At 41.2% G+C, this 16,211-nt stretch overlaps 1 protein-coding gene across 1 annotated transcript; it reads left to right on the top strand.

The window, feature by feature from the left end:
* The first annotated feature begins 1,472 nt into the window (after positions 1–1,472).
* LOC139767149 (uncharacterized) lies at positions 1,473–15,270 on the top strand. The gene is made up of 4 exons (XM_071696174.1): positions 1,473–1,725; positions 9,832–10,761; positions 12,352–12,451; positions 12,586–15,270. The coding sequence occupies exons 2-4, from the start codon at positions 9,890–9,892 to the stop codon at positions 14,509–14,511; spliced, it is 2,898 nt and encodes a 965-aa protein (XP_071552275.1). The 5' UTR covers positions 1,473–1,725; positions 9,832–9,889; the 3' UTR covers positions 14,512–15,270.
* Positions 15,271–16,211: the final 941 nt, after the last annotated feature.

Genomic DNA, 16,211 nt, shown 5'->3' with positions numbered 1-16,211 from the left:
TAAGAAACATGAATACCGGCATATCATTAGAAGGCATCAGATTTTCCGACTGTGTTGTAAACTAATGTGAGTTTTTTTACGTACTATTGAAAATTTTTTACAAACCTGTTCATTGCCAAACCAAACCTTAGGTCTCGTATGATAACCTCTATACTTCGTCCATAATTTATTGAGTTTTCTTGTAATGAAAGTGTGTAAGTTTCATGTCATTTTTTCCCTATATTTATACTTACGCCATGGAGCCATCTCTTCAGTGACTGAAGGTTACCAGTTACACGATCTACTTCACTATATTGACTGTAACCTCAGACCACCGAAGTTAATATAATTAATATTAAACATTCAAGAGGATACTCTCCTATAAGAAGGAGGAGGAGCACATTCAATTGCAAAAGGCTTGCTGTACAGGTGGCAAAAAATGGGGTAGATTTGATGCATAAGTGGGATTTCAGGCTGCTTGTGAGTGGTGTAAGCTGGCGACTATTGAGGTGTGGTACGTGGCCATTATTACACCATCTACTGTAAACGTCATGCTGCCCTCTGGTTCCTTAATCTCATGTAACTCTGTAATAGGGTTGGCTGCATATAGGACACAGATAGACAGCTCTAGTAAGCAGATTTTAATTTGTAGCTAGTATGACTTAGTGTAGCGCCAGGTAATATACTGTATTCCGCTTTTTCCTGATTAATTCTTCAGGTTTGGATTATGACGCATAGTTGGACCTCATAGGTATTAGATTACTTGCTGTTGTCTGAGTGTGGTATATCTTGAGGAAGATGTAAGCTCATTTTTTTTATTCTTCATTAGCAAAGCACTCGCGTGTAGCTCTTTTATTACATTCATGTATGGAGGTGTTTCTACGCATACATGAAAATACAGTAAATACATGCGAACATACGGTAATATAATCTGGCACCAAGCACGACCTAGATGTGTGCCTATGTGTACTTGGCTACACATGCGTGTGCATTTGCTCGCGTGATACTTGTGTTTTTAGCTATTTTAAACACTTAGATGTCCTCTGATTGTCTCTTGTCAATATTTGTGTAAAGTATACATGGAGATGCTACGGTAAACATCCAGTTTTGAAAATATAAATGCTTAAGATAGACATTTATTCTGAGAATATTCTTTTGTTTCGTTTTACGTGATATATTCATGAGCAAACCTTTGAAGAAAGCATTAAAACAAATATATGCATTTATCCTGTCATGAGTGTTTACAGATATGAACAATTTCAATAACATGATAAAAGTAACGATTCGTTAATTATTTCATTGGTATGAAATACATATGTGTACCTTTTGCGCGAAGAATCAGCCATATTCAACAACATGGGCATGATATATTCATCCATATCATTAGAACAGGAGAAACCACAAGTTAACACAGGTAGGTATGCGGCGTTAGTAGTGGCTGCCGTTGCACCATGTGGCGTCACGCGCCCGACAACAGCGCCAACAAACAAATCCTCGCACACGGTCGACACGGACAGTGCGGCTCCTGACTCGGAAGGTGATAGACGTGCAACTGTTTCCCAGGAATCTACCGCTACCTGGAGAGTAGCGTAAATGTTGTATCGGATGTAGTGGTATGCTGTGAACATGTAGATTTGTAGAGGTCTACCTGCCAAAACACGCCTAGATTATAAACGGTTTGGCGGAAAATATACGTGCGACGCATGTATATTTGGCGTTGGATGGCAGTATAACTTCAATTCCTTTGTAAGTTAACATATAATTTTCAGTTGTTGTCAGTTTATGTTATAGTGATATTTGGATATTAGATACTAGAATTTACGTTTTCTGTCAATATACTCTTCATTACTGGAGGATGAGTCACTTGATGTGGCGATAAATGGCTAGTTCTAAATTACAATTGCGTAGGTAACGGAATTTTCCTGTTTCATAAGAGTACATATTCTTGGGTGTATTTCTATATATATACACGTATTTGTTTTATAGAAAATATTTATTATGCTTATGTAGGGAAAACATGAAAATCCAACATATAAAAACATTCTACGAATACATGACATCATAGTTGCGCAGTTGCTAAGTGCAAAATACAGAGACTTTATTTACAAACTCGAGGTCTACTTGATCCATTTTTATTTGTAATGAATAAGAATTATAAAGGGACTGTACTGTGGACAGTGCTCTAGGAAAGTACATGTAGTGCTTTAGATATATTGATATATTGCAGTAAGTGCCAAATGATTGTAGTCGCCAGAAAGTACTGCTTATCGTAGACGTTTAGACACCCTAAACCCCATGATAATGAGCTACCAACCAGTGTTGACATGATGGGTCGGGACAGTGGTAACGCATTACGTCATCGACCAATGGCAGAAAATCTGTCGCCTCCAGTTGTACATTAACCTAAGTACAAACGATGTATCACCGAACCCAATGTTAGCTTTAACTAAACCTAACTTTAACCAAATACATTGTCATTGAAACTAGTTTTTAGCAAATACCTGAGCATGATTTAACTCAGCTCTAATTCTCCTGCGGTATAGACATCGAGAAAATTTATGGCGATATAATTTGAGTATCAGTGGTTTAGATATGTCCTAAATAATGCTGGGATTGACGATGGTTGGTGGAGATGAGATGAAGATAATTGGTATGTCTTGAATGAAGTCTTGAGAAATTCCATTATACAAGTAGAAAAAGTGGTGTGTGTGGAGTTGCCTTTTTGTGCTGTATAGAGTGTGTGTGTGCAATGTTGACAAAATTTTAGATTAACTTAGTTTTGAGGGAAAGGAAAAGGGAAGGCAAATCTAACTTGACGGTTATGTTCCGAGACCCACAAGAACTTAATTCTCCTTCATAATTCCATTTCTTATCATTTGATGACTACGTATTTCTCTGTAGATCATATTTTCGGGTAATATTGAAGAAGTTGAATTAATAACTAGGTGTCTTTACGTTTGAAGGAAATGATGCAACTGGGATGTAAAACAGCGCTGATTGATTTTACATTATGGATTGGCCCCAGTGCTATAACAAAGAGATTAACGTTGGAATTTTTGTTATTCGTTAGATAGTATCTTATCAATAGTATCTGAAGGCAGCTTGCAACCTAGCTTACTCTAACGTTGTATTTGTTCGTCGTACATTTTGCACATATCCTGATAGTTTAACTCTGAACATCTAACGAAACTTTATTGTTCAGTGTTGGAGATGAGATCATAGTTCTTCATATGGCAATAAACATTTTGACATGAATATGCATCAGAGGATTGGAAGGAAAGGCTTCATACCTCATTGAGTGAAGTAGCAGATAAACTCAGGGGCAGCTGAGAAAGCTCAATGCTGGAGTTGGGATTAAGCTTTTTTTTTTAAGCTCGGTAGTACGTTAAACTTCAGTTGCCGCTTTGGTTATAAGATCTTGACATACTTTGGTTTTTTGTTCCCGAGCTGGCTGCTTGTGTGCCCCCTCCACTAGCGAGACCACGCAATACTCGGCAAGCTGCTACGTCACATGAGTATGGTGACCATCGGCAACTCGAGAGTGGGCCGTTTTGATATCTGCTTTTCCAACACGTCGAAGCTCTGGAAATCTGTACCTTCTCACGTCTTTCCCAATAACTATGACCTGGCACATTTCAAAAGACAGGTCCTTCACTTTCTCAAAAAATCGTAAATACTTTCCCATGTTTGTTTTTCCGTTTCATAATTCTCTATAATTCAATTAAAGTCGTGCCTTGATATCGACTTTTGTTCGTGATAGGAGTCAACATGAAAAAAAGAGCTACGATTTCTTGAGGACATTACTAGCCATGACATTAGGGTTGATATGGGCGACGAGGCCATCACCAGCCTGACCCACCCATGGCGGCAGGTGTGGGCTACTAGTAAAGCCATCACTTAATCGGCAGACAGCTGTATATGTCATCACAAAATATCTTATTTTTCATGTGCCTCATTCGTCGTGTCAAATGATTTAATTTACGTAATGTTAATTTTCTGCATTTTATTTTTTTTTATTAGATTTTAGTTTGATTTTTTTTTTTTTTGTGGTTCCACTCAAACAGGGCTTCATCCCTGCATTCTGGTAGGGGTGAAAATTATGATTGTGAGACTTGGTTTATAAAGGAAAAGATAGGAGAATGACGGTTAGTTTTAAAGAGAAAGCTGTGCTGAGTTGACACGGAGCCGATTTGTTGTAGTTGTCTTTTTGTCTCAGGAGGTATCATTGTCTCTTCAAGTTAGTGGCCCCAGTGGCAATTTATTAAGAAACTGATTTTCCTGTATGTTTACGGATAACTTGTAACGAATATTGTATTATGTATAATTATGTTGGTATTCTGCATGCACATCATTTTGTATTGTGGTATATACTTATTAGCCTATGACATTTTATTTATTGATTTGTGATATAAGTTTTTCGTTTAGTTGTTTTAATATTAGCAAACTTTTGATAGGAGAAAGAAGACTGAAATCGTCAACAAGTGGTTGTGATCATCCCCCCTCCCAATCCCTCTCTCTCTCTGGGGAGGGTGCGGGAAGCTGGGCTTGAGATTATGGGTAAAGTTGTTCAGGTCTGTTTATTTTTAATATGGTGTGCAGATGCACTCGTTTTGTAGGGATGGCACATTATATGACCTTTATTACTGATTTCTTTGTGAAATTTGGCTTCTTTTATTGAGCGCGATATGTTGCGGTAGTGTGTAGACGAGGGGTTTGGCTCTTTGGGTCAGCAGGCGGAACGCTGCACATTTAACTGCTGTTGAAGTTGCGTAGTTTTAAAATGGGATTGTTACTCTATCAGACTTTATACAGGATATTCGACAGATTAGCTGTGAAATTTGTTTCATTCTCCAGTACCCTCACATGATCAGGGAACCACGTTTGAGATATCCTTAGGTTTAGTAGGCTAGAGTATCTTTAATGTTGGTATTGGTAGACCCTATAAGACTTCTGAGATTGACATAGAAGTCACAGCATGTATTGGTGGATAGAGATGTAGAAGGGTTCATGGGGCAGAAGACGCCGTCAAAGTTGCAAGGAGGTGTTGCATAGTCTAGAGGCTGGGAGGGTACACCTGCCAGTTTGTAGGGTTGAAGTGCTGTAAGTAGTATCATCTCAGGAAGACAGGTATTTTTGGTTGTAGGGAGGTCCAGAGGGCGTCGGATCAGGGCGGTGGCTCTTATGGTGGAAGGAAGGGTGAAGGAAAAGCTGTGCAGGCAGCCTGCACTCCACACTTGCAGCAAGCGAAGTTCTATGGTACAGTGGCATCTGAAGCTGCAGCAGACGAATCGTTAGGGCTCTGTGTATGGCAACAGATGTAAACTTGGCACGTGTTCCTGGATACAAGGCTTTTATAACAGTAAGTGTTGTGTTGGGTTCTTGGACGATGAAAGTGGCTGAAACTTCCGTCCTTATGTGGGTACATGTTGTTCAACAACCGTGGAGATTTAATGCAGTAGATTACGTTTAGTCAGTACAAGATCGTGTTAAGAATTTGTATCTGTGAGGAGGAGAGGGAGGGTTACTTTAGCAGCTCTGTGGGCGAGGGAGTGAAGTAGAGCGAGGCGTTCGAAGCAGGTTCCTCAGAGATCCTGCGTAGGGTGTGCCCACTCATGACTGCCCACCTTCAAATTCTAGATATTTATATTAAGCGTCTGACAACAGAGTTGCGCCACTGAGGGTGAGGGGTTTAGATTTGCGTCGTGCAACATTCGTTTGGTTTTCTTTGTCGAAAGCCGAGGGTTAAATCAATACATTGGAAGGAGGTCGGGAGTCTGTTAGGTGGCGTGTATCGTAAGCCTTTGAATTAGGACACCACTATTATAAGTGGGGAAACTCTAGGGAGCCATTAAAGACGTCCATAAGGGTATTTATGTGTAATGGACTGGGACGCCTCCTTGTGGGGCGCTCCAAAGCAGATCGCTCCACTTGACACACGAGTCCTTGAAAATGAAGTCGTTCTGGTGTGTTGCGGAGGCACCAGGATATCCGGCGGATGAGGAGGCCTTTGACTCCACCGTGCTAGCTGGGCAGATATGACGCCAGATGAATTGTGTCGAATACAGATTAGATGCTGAGGTAGCCTTGCGATACTGAGGGATTTTCTCTGGTAAAACAGAAGCTACTGCGTGAGCTGTCCCTTCGCCAGAAATGGAGCCGATGGGGAGAGGCAGCCAGCCGTTGGTGCAAGAGTCGTCGGTGTGTTCCACCGTTCCACGGACAGAATAGTAGGCTAGTGAGTCGTAACGTGTCAGTGACGTCGTCTGGGTTTGCTTTGGGAACTACTGTAATAGTTTTCCTGTTGCGGGGAAGAGTACCGCCAGAATGTAGAAGATTGAAAAGTTTGAGAGGTGGATGATCGGGGATGAGGTCACATCCTTTGGGATGGTGTGATGGTTCCTGCTTCTGGTGGTGTATCTCCTGTATGAGGAACCATGAGAGGCAGTGGTGGGGCTGTCTTATATAGGGGCGTTGTGTGCAACATCACGTGTTTGGGTCAGACTGATCTCCACAGCTGTGGGGGTCGATTCTCTCTGCTACATGCAGTTGGGAGAGAAGGGTGGGCGGGGAAACTTCTTGAATTGTCAGCGTTCATGTGGATAGGGTTGGGGAAGATCCGTGCCTATGTTCCTCTTGTTAGAACAACTTTTTGCAGACCTAAAGGGTATAGTTGCCATCGCCATGTAGCTATACTACCAAGGGCACGAGATAGTACTTTTTCCGAGGCATGTGGAGGCCTATCACCCGTTACATAACATTAGTAGCAGTCTGAAGAGCTTTTACGTCGGCTCCATCATGAAAATAGATGGAACCAGGCGCAAAATAAGCAGCCTCTGAGTAGTAGAACCAATAAATGTATCGTAGAGTTTCGTAGGGTCAAACGGCGGGAGAGAAGGCGCATGTTAATCTGGAACCAGTGGTGGATTAAGGAGCTAGTGGGCCTTCGGCTGAAGCTTTTGCCCCTGCAACACCTCCCTCCTGTTATATGATGTCAAAAGATGTTAGACATTTGGTCATTTGTGATGCCTTGGATGTAATGGCTAGGGTGTCAAATTTAATAATGTGTAGGAAGCGTTTGGACAGTGATCAAGGTAGAGGAAAGATTAGCAAAGGGTGATGATTTTACTGCTGCTTTGCATTTTTCTTGATTTTTTGAGGATTGTTGCTGAGTACGTGGTTGCCTGAGGAGTCACGTGCCGTATAGGCTTGTTGCCTTTGGGGACATCATACAGACATCAGGAGGCTATCGTGATCACCATGTCGACGTCAGTGTACCAGGGTTCGAGGTTTGTGGACCAGCAGACAGAATGTGATCCTTGCTTTGGAGTCTGTCAGACACAATGCTTTCTGGCGCCCGACGAGGCAAACTCTAGTGCGTGGGAGGCTATTATGTGAATACGTCGGATAAAGTTTGTGCTAGTGTGGCACCCGGCAGTGGTCCAGAGAACTGTTTGCTGTCCCCTGCGGTGCGAGGAATGCCCTCCTCTCACTCAGGGTTATATGTTAAAAGGCATGGGGATGGGCGGGAGGATGGTTACCATACGTGCATCATGTGTACCTTCTACCGGAGTGGGGAGGTGCGGCATCTCTTGCCCTCGGAGCAGTGGGGACTCCGCCTAGATGTGAGGCAAACGACCACCACCCACGGTGAACTTCACATGAAGATCTGGCCTGGCCCTCGCATGCAAGTGTGTACAGGGACAGCTGCAGCTTGTGGACACTGAGCATGTATACATCACTAGCCCCAGGAGAGGTCATCGCAAGGCATTATAGCTTCACACCAGTGAGGAGAACGTCGCTTGTACAGTTAATGGCACAGTGTCATGATGATGTATAGAGCATAAACATTCCATGACTATATGGGTGTATTATAAGCCCTGTGGGTGGACAGAACTGTTCAGTTATGACGTATCTAGCCGGTGGTTACCCGTATCTGAGCTTGGGAAAACTATATATATATATATATATATATATATATATATATATATATATATATATATATATATATATATATATGAGGGTAAGTAGGATAACGACTTGCGTAAACTTGTAAATGAAAACGTTACAGACCCCCTCTTATGTAGAGTAACGTCAACAGACTGTGTTTTTAAGTGCAGTATTGTAGTTGTCTTGCTTGGAGCGTGATGTACGCCATGTTTGTGGCAGTGACAGGTACGTCGGCGACGCGACAGACTTTGTGCAGAATATATTTATTCCTGCCTCAACAGGTCTTTGTTGAGCACACGGTACAACCCTTTGGTACGGTTGCCTGACCGTGAAGGATCAGGCCATTATACTCAAGGGCCTTACCATCGTGTTCGAGCTGTATCATCGTCCCTCGTCAGGTAGATTTAATACACGAGGGTCTCGATCACTGTCGCCTTCATACTAGGAGGATATTTTACTTTGTGTTTGTTGGGAAGTTTACACTCGCAGGGACCCAGCCATCTACCTTCACATGTATTTCGTAGAAACTTTGGAATTTGATAATGTTTTGGATATTTAGTTCATCATCTGGCCGAACTTCCAGTTGTGACCTCTAACAGCGACTTGACTATATAGTTTGAAGAACTGATGGACGGGAACTTCGTCCATCACCCATGTACCTTTTTAATATTTTTTTTCATGGCCAGGTCAAGGCCCCAGCTACTTCATTGTGTGGCCTTTCGAGTCCAACCCATGTATACCCTTGCCAGGCTAATTTGAGCGTGAAAAAATCTAGATAAGTAATCACATCTTGAAACACTTGACTGAGCATAAGTTCTGTGGTTGCCGCTGGCAGCGAATGGGTTACTTAGGCTTAGGCCTTAGAATGCCTTACCGGAAAATCATTCATTGTTCTTTAGGTGATTTAAGAATAAGTTAATTCTAAGACCAAATCCGCTTATATTGTAAATGGCCCCCATCAAATGGAGAGAACACTTCATGAACTGGGTGAACGTTATCTGATTTGTCCATGCACCAGTCTTTTACTTTTTGTAGTGAAAGTATTTATGGTCAAGAAAGGTTTTAGAAGGCAAAATTCAAGAGTATGAATGCCTGTTTATAGCACAGTGTATTGGTTTATAAATCATGTTTTGCTGATGGATATTACGAGACGTCTAACTTTGGTGTATCAGTAGGCCAATGTAGGTTGAGGTTCAAGGAAGCAAACCATGTTATTGCGTATTCATGACTTTTAGGCAACATATACCTCTGTTCTTGTAGATTTGGACTGCAATTAAATAGCCTTGTTTAGTTTTAAGTGTGAAATATATTTTTATCAAAAATGGATTAATTTTTAAAAACAAATCTTTTTAGAAGCTAATTTCACAGGGTAATTAGTGCTTAAGTTGCTTCTTGATAATATTCGCCACCCACTGGAATGGTAGTCTTTCAAATTAAATTCTTTTAACATTTTTCACCAAATGTCTATATTATTAAAAGCTTGTTTTAATCATTCAAGATTGCTTTATGGTGATTGTAACACTTGATCGATTAATAGATAGTAGAATCATGAATAATTTTTCGTAAATGATGGAAGATTTTTGATTAATCATAGCAGGCATTACATTTATGTTTTTGCATTCAGACAACAGTCAGTTCAGTTGATTAAAAGAAAGAAGGGAATTGAATATAGGACATTATTTTCTAACAAAATGTCTCCACTCGTTACCAAAAAGGAACATATATATTGTCTATAAACTATATCGACTTGGCGATTCCTTGGCACGAATTTCTAGTTCAACTATTTTCCCATTGTTTACATCTATATTTCCCAGAAATGACTCCTATAGAATGTAAACCATGCCTAAGATAAGAATTTAATCAAGTTAGTAGATACGCATTGACTACTTACACGGTTTTTCCCAGGTAAACATTAACAGTGCCTTACGATAGGGAGGAGTCCAGAGAAGCAGGTAGCATCGGGATGGGCGTCGTCTGCAACAAGGATGGAGCCGTCGTTGTAGGTGACCACCAGGCTGTGGCCCAGCGCGACCCCGTCATTGCTGTGGACGACACCAACATCAGTAGAGCTGTAGTAAAGAGCAGAGAGAGCACGGACCAGGGAGCGGCTGGTGGAGAGATGATGGCTTCGACTAGTGGCGGGAAAGCCTTAGGGACAGCCAATAAGAGGGATAATATTCCCATAGCGATTGGAGGGGAAGATTCACGTGCGACCAGTGATGGAGAAGACGTAATTACAGCCAGCAGCAGCGACGACGACACGGATGTAACCAGCCCTGGTCATAACTTGACATCCAACAACGGTCAGGACCTGCCAGAATCTTCCGTAAGCCAAGATTTACCTGTAAATGGTACTAGAAAGGACTTGAGCACAAATAGTACTGGCCAAGAATTAGAAGTAACCCAGGCCAGTCAAGACTTAGCAACAGCAGATACCAATCTGAACTTAACAGTAACCAATAACAGCCAGGAATTAGAAGCTAGGAATACCAGGCAAGACTTAGTAGAAAACAACACAAATCAATCTTTATCAACAACCAACACCAGCGAAGACTTAACGGCAAATAGTGCAAACCACAACAACACATCCGTAGTCACCGCCAAAGTCATGGACGACTACTGGGGCGACGTGGAATCTGATTCGGACAGTGAAGACGAGGAATACGAACGCCAAAAGAGGGAAGATGAGGAGGAGGAAGTAGTGTGGCTCACGAAGGTGGAGGACAGGGAGGTCTATTTGCGTGTTATGGCTCCCCTACACCTGTGCTTGGTCCTCAGGTCGGCGTCGCCCCTGCAGGAGCAACACATTAAGCTTGCCGTGAACCATCTTTGCAGGTAAGCGGATGTTCATCGCTGACAACTATCCTTCTTTGAGCTGGGAAGTTTTATCCCCATTGGTGCGAAAGTTCGACCCTTGATCGCGACGGAGCAACCTTCGAGCAGTACGGAGCAGCCCATGGGTGTGCTTGCGAGGTCTTTATCCTGATTCTGAAGGGTCAGGTCAGAGGCCTTGTTATCTTACCTTAGGTTCATACTGTCGAAATCAAGTGTTGAACCGGTGTGGTTATTTGTGCTTACCAAGTTAATCGTAAACTCATAAAGGAAATAGTTGTTTTGACCAGTTTAGGTTGTTTTTTTTTTTAATAAAACCTTTTTCCAACTTGACCCAGTTGGAAGTCTTCACGTATACTCTAAACGAGAGCACGTCAATATATTGATGCAAGTTTGGGAATAGAAATCTATGTATTTTGTAGTTTAATACCGCATATACTTGTAAGAATAGCCCAATCCTAAACAGCCTTGCGCAATACCGTAGCTTAGGCTAAGGTTTTTGACAAAAACTTAGCGTAGGGTAAGTTTTAGCAGCTTAGGCTAAGTTGTAGCCTAAGCCTATCCCAGATAATTATCTCGGCCTAGCTTTAAAAACCTAACCTTAATAAAACTTTTGCCTAGCATAACAAAACAGCATAGGGTAGAACTTAACGTAGCATAAGTTAGTTTGCATAATATAGCTTAGGCTAAGTTGTAGCCTAAGCCTGTCCCAGATGATTATCTCCGCCTAGCTTTAAAAACCTAACCTTAACAAAACAATTTTGCCTAGCATAACAAAACAACATAGTGTAGAACTTAGCATAATATAAGATTAGGTTGCATAATATAGCTCAGGCTAAGTTGTAGCCTAAGCCTATCCCGGATAATTATCTCAGCCGAGCTTTAAAAACCTAACCTTAACAAAACAATTTTGCCTAGCATAACAAAACAACATAGTGTAGAAGAACTTAGCCTAATATAAGATTAGGTTGCATAATATAGCTCAGGGTAAGTTGTAGCCTAAGCCTATCCCGGATAATTATCTCAGCCTAGCTTTAAAAACCTAACCTTAACAAAACAATTTTGCCTAGCATAACAAAACAACATAGTGTAGAACTTAGCGTAATATAAGATTAGGCTGCATGATATAGCTCAGGCTAAGTTGTAGCCTAAGCCTATCCCGGATAATTATCTTAGCCTAGCTTTAAAAATCTATCCTTAAAACGATTTTGCCTAGCATAACAAGACAACTTGCCTACATACTAGCATAACAAAACAACATAGGGTAGAACTTAACCTAGCATAAGATTAGGTTGCATAATATAGCTTAGGCTAGCCTTTGAACTTTTATGGAAGAAAATCCCAATCCCCTTGTAGGGAATAATAACCAGCTCTTATACTGTGAAGTGTACATTTATATACACAGTATAACATATACTATGTAGAATGGAATCGGAAGGAAGAAATATTTAGTAACATTTCAAAAAACAGGTACTGTGAGCTTGATGTGAGATGAGTAATTCTTACGCTTCCAGTGTTGTACCTTTGTGGTCAAGGGGATGAATTAGGGATAAAAGATGCTATTCTTTGAGTCATAGTAAGCATTTGTTTCAGTCGATGGCCATGGATGAGGCTGAGACTGAAGCAGCGGGACCAGGGAAAGCAAAGGACCCCATGGCTGTGTACTTTGCCCCGCCATCCGTTCCACGTACAGGTTTGTTGCCTCTTGCCGTTGAAGATCAACATACTGGTCATTCCTTATTCCCCATGTAGTTTTTGTGAGTATTGATATTATGATTATTCAGTTGTATTGTGCTGTACTATTGATATTAGTTTAATCTTTTATAGGTTGCGGACGAGGATGACAGTAAATGGACCATTATGGAGAACGTACAAGGACGACACAAGTGCTTGCGTGGTGGTCCTCTTTGTACTGTGTCGTTCTTAAGGGATTCATGTGACAGGGCGCGTAATAGCGCCACCAATTCTGCTTCAGACGTCGCTACTGACAGCACCTCCGCTACTAGTAACTTACGCACCACCTCTCCTGCAGGTGATGCTGCGGACCATACTTCCACTGTTGGTGGCAACGTGAACCCTGCCTCCACCATTGTTGGTAATGTGGATGACAGGTCTGCTAGTGATGGCAGCGTGGATCTTACTTCCACTTCTTGTGGCAGTTTGGATCCCACATCCACCTCTGGTGGTAATGTGGACCCCGCCTCCACATTAGGTGGCTGTGTAGAATATGCCTCCACTAGTGGTGATAGTTTAGACCCCTCTTCGATTTCTGGTGGTAATGTAAATACTTCTTCCAAATCTGATGTTAGTGTGGACATTTCATCTACTACTGGTGACAGTGTGGATCTTCTCTCTACTGGTGGTAGTGTTGAACCTTCCTCTACGACAAGTGGTAGTCTGGAATCCACATCCACTTCTAGTGGCAGCAGGGATCATTCCTCAAATAATGGTGAATGTGTGGATCCTTCTTCCACTACTGGTGGCGGTGTGGATCCTTCCCCCATTACTGTTGGCCATGTAGATCCTTCTTCCACTACTGTTGGCAATGTGGATCCTTCATCAACTACTGGTAGCCGCGTGGATCCTTCCTCCACAACAGTTGACGGTGTGGATCCTCCCTCCGCTGCTGGTGGCAGTGTGGATCCTTCATCCATTACTGGTAGCCGCATGGATGCCACGTCCACTACAGGCGGCAGCAACAACAACAAAGCTTTTCGTCACAAGTGCCAGCTTATGTTGGGTATTCCCAAACCTTTTGTGGATAAGGCCACAAAAGTCGTGATCTGTGATACATTTGTTAAACTTCTCGATGATGTTTTAGCTGAGCGAATTGTTGATGAGTGCATGCTGGATTCAGTTGAACACCCTCAACAGGCAGACTCGCGAGTAGGCACTGACAGCCAAGCTAATGAGTTTGATGAACAAATTCAGCTGATACAGAATCTTAGAAGTTATTGTGGAGTGAGTAGTAATAATAATGATATTTTAACTGGTGGCTACAACGGCGAAGAAAATGAGGTGGAGGAGAATGGCTACATCAAAAGAACTATTGAGCCATCAACAAGCAGAGACTTCATTAACAAATGTAAAGCGGAAAGAGTTACTTACATTAGTGGCTTTACAACCTGTGTAAGTGCGGCGATTATGAACTTTCTGGTGAAGGCTGGCGCCGACCCTGAGAGTGGCATGATAGAGGTGAAGCACAAAGTTTACGTGCATTACAGGTGGCCGGAGGCGCCCTACGAGTGGCAGGACAATGAGGGTGACGATGACAGTGATAGTGAGGTGACGTCTGAGCGGCCCGTCATCACCATAACGGCCTCACCGAAGGACTGGAACACCAAGTTCTGGACAACGGTCAATTCTGTGAACAAAAAGCAATTGGAGATGCCTAGGGGACGTAGGCTTGTCCCTCTGAAAATTCCTTATAACTTAGAGAATGGGGAAGACAGGGAGATAGACTACAGACCAGCTCGCTACCCAGATGTCAGCATTTGTATATCTGATGTTAGCGTCAGAGACTCCACCGAGTTCTGCAGGTGTGGGGATTACCTTGAGGCTACCAGCATTCACACACTGTCCCCAATCAGACACTTCCTCGTGACGCTAAACATCAATCTCCAGGTGCATGAAGACCTTCAGAATCTCCACTTCTACCTCAACCACTCGACGCTTTTTGTACCTGCAGCCACCGGACGGCGCTTCGCTGACGAGATCGAGTCAGTTTTGAAAAGTTCTGTGAAGTATCGGTAACACTTGTATCTCATAGATTACTTTATCTTACAATGTTCCTGTATGTTTCTTAAGTAAAGGTACTTCTGTGTATGTGATTTATATTCGTATTTATATTATGTATTTACTAACATATAGGATATATATTCATTTTCCTATAGGAATAATAAACTAAATGATATGACTTTCCTACTAATAAATTCTAATACACAGTATTATTGAAATGTACTCATTAGTGAAATTTTAGCTAATGCCAAAGACAGCTAATTTATTTCAAGTATTGGTTATGTACTAAAAACGAATATTTTTACCATGATTATATACATATACTTTTTAAGCGAGCGGCTGTGAATGTTTGTAGGGTCACACCATAATAGAAGCTTTCTATATTGGAAATATTTTCACACTGCAAGGCTCCCATGATATATATATATATATATATATATATATATATATATATATATATATATATATATATATAATATAAAAGAATCTAGTCAGCTTAGAACGGATATTCATAGCAACCTGTGATGGAAAGGACGCTGGATGGGAAATGAGCTTTTTATCTTCAGTCCCAGGACAAGAATTCAACTCCAGCATACGAGGTCGAAGTTTGTAGAGTCTTCTGAAACAAATGTGTGAAAGCTTTTCTGTGATTACTATTATTTTTTTGCTTTTTTCTTTTTACGAATGGTTTAGGTGCTACGTGAAAAGTTGCACTTATCTTCCAAAAGGATAACCAACAGACTTTTTGTAATAAAGTGGATTTTTTATCTAAAAGTTGTATTAATTTTTATCAACCTTTGACAATGCATGATTTTCTCGCCAATTTGCTTCATACAAGAACACTCTTAGGTCAACTACATTTCACGTGAGAACGTTCCATCCTGACTGCCGGACCCAAGATGTATTGTGTCACTGCAGGTCGTGTGAATGTAAGCTTGCAGAACCGTACATACTTTTTCCGAATTATGGCAAATCTTAAATATGTTTATGTAATCACTTCAACGCAACATTGCAATATTTTCAGATTCCATATCCTTATGAAAGGTTGTTTATTGTCTATGCATCCAAACGAAATGCGGTGTTGTAATTAACAAGCTGCATATGTCAAAACCATCGTGTAAAGTCGACTGTTGAAACTCAGGACGATCATGGGATCTCGTGAGAGCTTCCTTCCCCATCCCCTCTTTTTTTTTTTTTTTTTTTAAGTTAGCGGACATCGTTAAAATCTATAAGAAAATCAAACCGCATTTAGTTGAATGGGAAACCAGCATGAAATAATTTTCACAATTCAAATACTTATGCATTATATAAAAAACATGCACCCTGTTATGCCAATTATATAACATACAATCATTTACCGTATATTATTCTAAGCCCTTTATTCAACCAGAGTAAAACATATGTAAAAAAGATATGGCCAAGTACAAAGAATGGTGTAATGTAACAGTTTAAGAGTACGTAGACTTATATTCATGGAACGGCTTATACGTTCATAGGCTTCATTTATTGAAATAGGTTGTAGGTCAGCAAACTTTCTCGTTCATAGAATGTTGGTCCTTTTTTATTATTTATTGATTTACACGGATCGTCACTCGTGCAGTGCTGATGGTGAAATGAAGTTTTAAGTCTGCAGACATTGTAGATTGTGGAATGTGAATTACATTAATTGGTAGGAATAAGTTGCAAGACACATTAATGGTTCTGAATCTTGGACT

Source organism: Panulirus ornatus, chromosome 59 (genome assembly GCF_036320965.1).
Source record: "Panulirus ornatus isolate Po-2019 chromosome 59, ASM3632096v1, whole genome shotgun sequence".
Taxonomy (NCBI): Eukaryota; Metazoa; Arthropoda; class Malacostraca; order Decapoda; family Palinuridae; genus Panulirus; species Panulirus ornatus.
Note: the sequence above shows the minus strand (reverse complement) of the source record. Positions and strands in the feature narration are given on the sequence as shown.

Coding starts and splice junctions, on each gene's coding strand:
- LOC139767149 (XM_071696174.1), top strand. CDS start 9,890: ATGGGCGTCGTCTGCAACAAGGATGGAGCCGTCGTTGTAGGTGACCAC. Junction 10,762..12,351: donor GCCGTGAACCATCTTTGCAG/GTAAGCGGATGT, acceptor CATTTGTTTCAG/TCGATGGCCATGGATGAGGC. Junction 12,452..12,585: donor GCCATCCGTTCCACGTACAG/GTTTGTTGCCTC, acceptor AATCTTTTATAG/GTTGCGGACGAGGATGACAG.